Source organism: Choloepus didactylus, chromosome 6 (genome assembly GCF_015220235.1).
Source record: "Choloepus didactylus isolate mChoDid1 chromosome 6, mChoDid1.pri, whole genome shotgun sequence".
NCBI classification, from domain to species: domain Eukaryota; kingdom Metazoa; phylum Chordata; class Mammalia; order Pilosa; family Megalonychidae; genus Choloepus; species Choloepus didactylus.
Genome location: NC_051312.1, coordinates 76,918,193 through 76,919,794, shown reverse-complemented (window position 1 = coordinate 76,919,794; position 1,602 = coordinate 76,918,193). Strand labels below are relative to the sequence as shown.

The 1,602-nt window shown below is 43.1% G+C and overlaps 1 protein-coding gene across 1 annotated transcript; it reads right to left on the bottom strand.

Annotated features, from left to right (window-relative positions):
• Nucleotides 1-339: 339 nt before the first annotated feature.
• LOC119537617 (olfactory receptor 2D3-like) lies at nt 340-1,263 on the bottom strand. Its single transcript, XM_037840152.1, has one exon. The coding sequence runs from the start codon at nt 1,261-1,263 to the stop codon at nt 340-342; it is 924 nt and encodes a 307-aa protein (XP_037696080.1).
• Nucleotides 1,264-1,602: the final 339 nt, after the last annotated feature.

The following is a 1,602-nucleotide window of genomic DNA, read 5'->3' as shown; positions in this document are numbered from 1 at the left end:
GGAGTTTAAAGCCAAAAGAAAACACCCTAGGTAAAAGTGGATTGGTAAACGAATAAGGCAGTGTACATGAAGACTCTTTTCAATATAAAAGGTTGGACAAGTAGCCAAAAAGCTGTTACAATGCATACAAACCTCAACCACAAAGAATTAGCTTGAGTTAGACAATAGTAGGTAAACCTGAAAACGTTTCCAGAAATACCAAGAGCACCTTTATGAGACTTATTATATCTTAGCCTAGGGTGGGAGAGGAAGCTGTTAAAGGTGTTGAACCAGTTTGGAAGGTCTTTGTACCCCTGATTATATATATCTGCCTCTGGATGGGGGTGGGGACGGAGGGGTCTATCTTCCAGATACCTTCCTAAATGCCTCCTTCACATCCTTGTTCCTCAGGCTATAAATGAATGGATTCATCATAGATGTTATGACTGAATAGAACACAGAAATTACTTTGTTGCTTTCATTCATTTTCCTGGAATTTGGCCTCATGTAGGTGAATATTGTTGACCCATAGAAGAAGACAACAACTGTGAGGTGGGAGCCACAGGTAGAGAAGACCTTGAGCCTCCCCTCCCCTGCCTGCATCCGGATCACAGTGGAGATGATGTTCCCGTAGGAGACCAGGATGAGGGAGACAGGAGCCAGGAGGATGAGCACACCCATAGAGAAGAGGGCCATCTCAGCACTGTAGGTGTCTGCAGAAGCCAGCTTCAGGAGGGCAGGGGGCTCACAAAAGTAGTGATTAATTAGATTCTTTCCCTGGTATGGGAGACATAAAGTAAATGTGGTGTCCACTAGTGACACAAATGCCCCAGTGGCCCAGGACCCTAGGGCCAGCTGGACACACACCCAATGTGTCATGATGGTGGAGTAGTGCAGGGGCTTGCACACAGCCACGTACCGGTCATAGGACATCACAGCCAGCAGTGAACTCTCTGTACACCCTGCTAAGAGGAAAAAAAACATCTGAATCGAGCACCCAGCAAATGAAATGGTCTTTCTCCTTACTAATAAATGGAGTAGCAACTGGGGGACAATGCTCGCAGAGAAACAGAGATCAGCAATGGACAGGTTTTTCAGGAAAAAGTACATTGGTGTGTGAAGTCTGGAGTCAATATGGACTAGGATTATGATGAACAGATTCCCTAATAGAGTCAACAGGTAGATGATGAGAAATACCACAAAGAGCAGAATCTGGGTCTGCTGATCTGAGGAGAAGCCCAGCAAGATGAATTCGGTCAGATATGTTTGGTTTTCTTTGCCCATCGATGCTTATTTCTGCTTACATATCAGCATTAACAAAGCAATCAAATGTCACTATAATCGAGCACCAAATCCTGAAAGTGAAGGTTTCAATGGAAAAACAAATGTATTTGATTTTAAATATTCTTGAAAATATTTAAGACACTCAATTATCTACAATCCCCATCCCTATATTCCCACTAACACCATCTGATTGGCAGGCACAACATCAGGAATATATTCCCTGAGTGGTGCTTGCTGTCCCGGCACTATCAGTCATACAGCCATCAGTCAGTGATTGTGAGGGTAATGTCAAGAAATGTCTTCATAGAAAATTACATTATTCATCAGAACAAAATAAAA

Excerpts from the sequence above, each read along its gene's own strand:
- LOC119537617 (XM_037840152.1), bottom strand. The coding sequence starts at position 1,263 with ATGGGCAAAGAAAACCAAACATATCTGACCGAATTCATCTTGCTGGGC.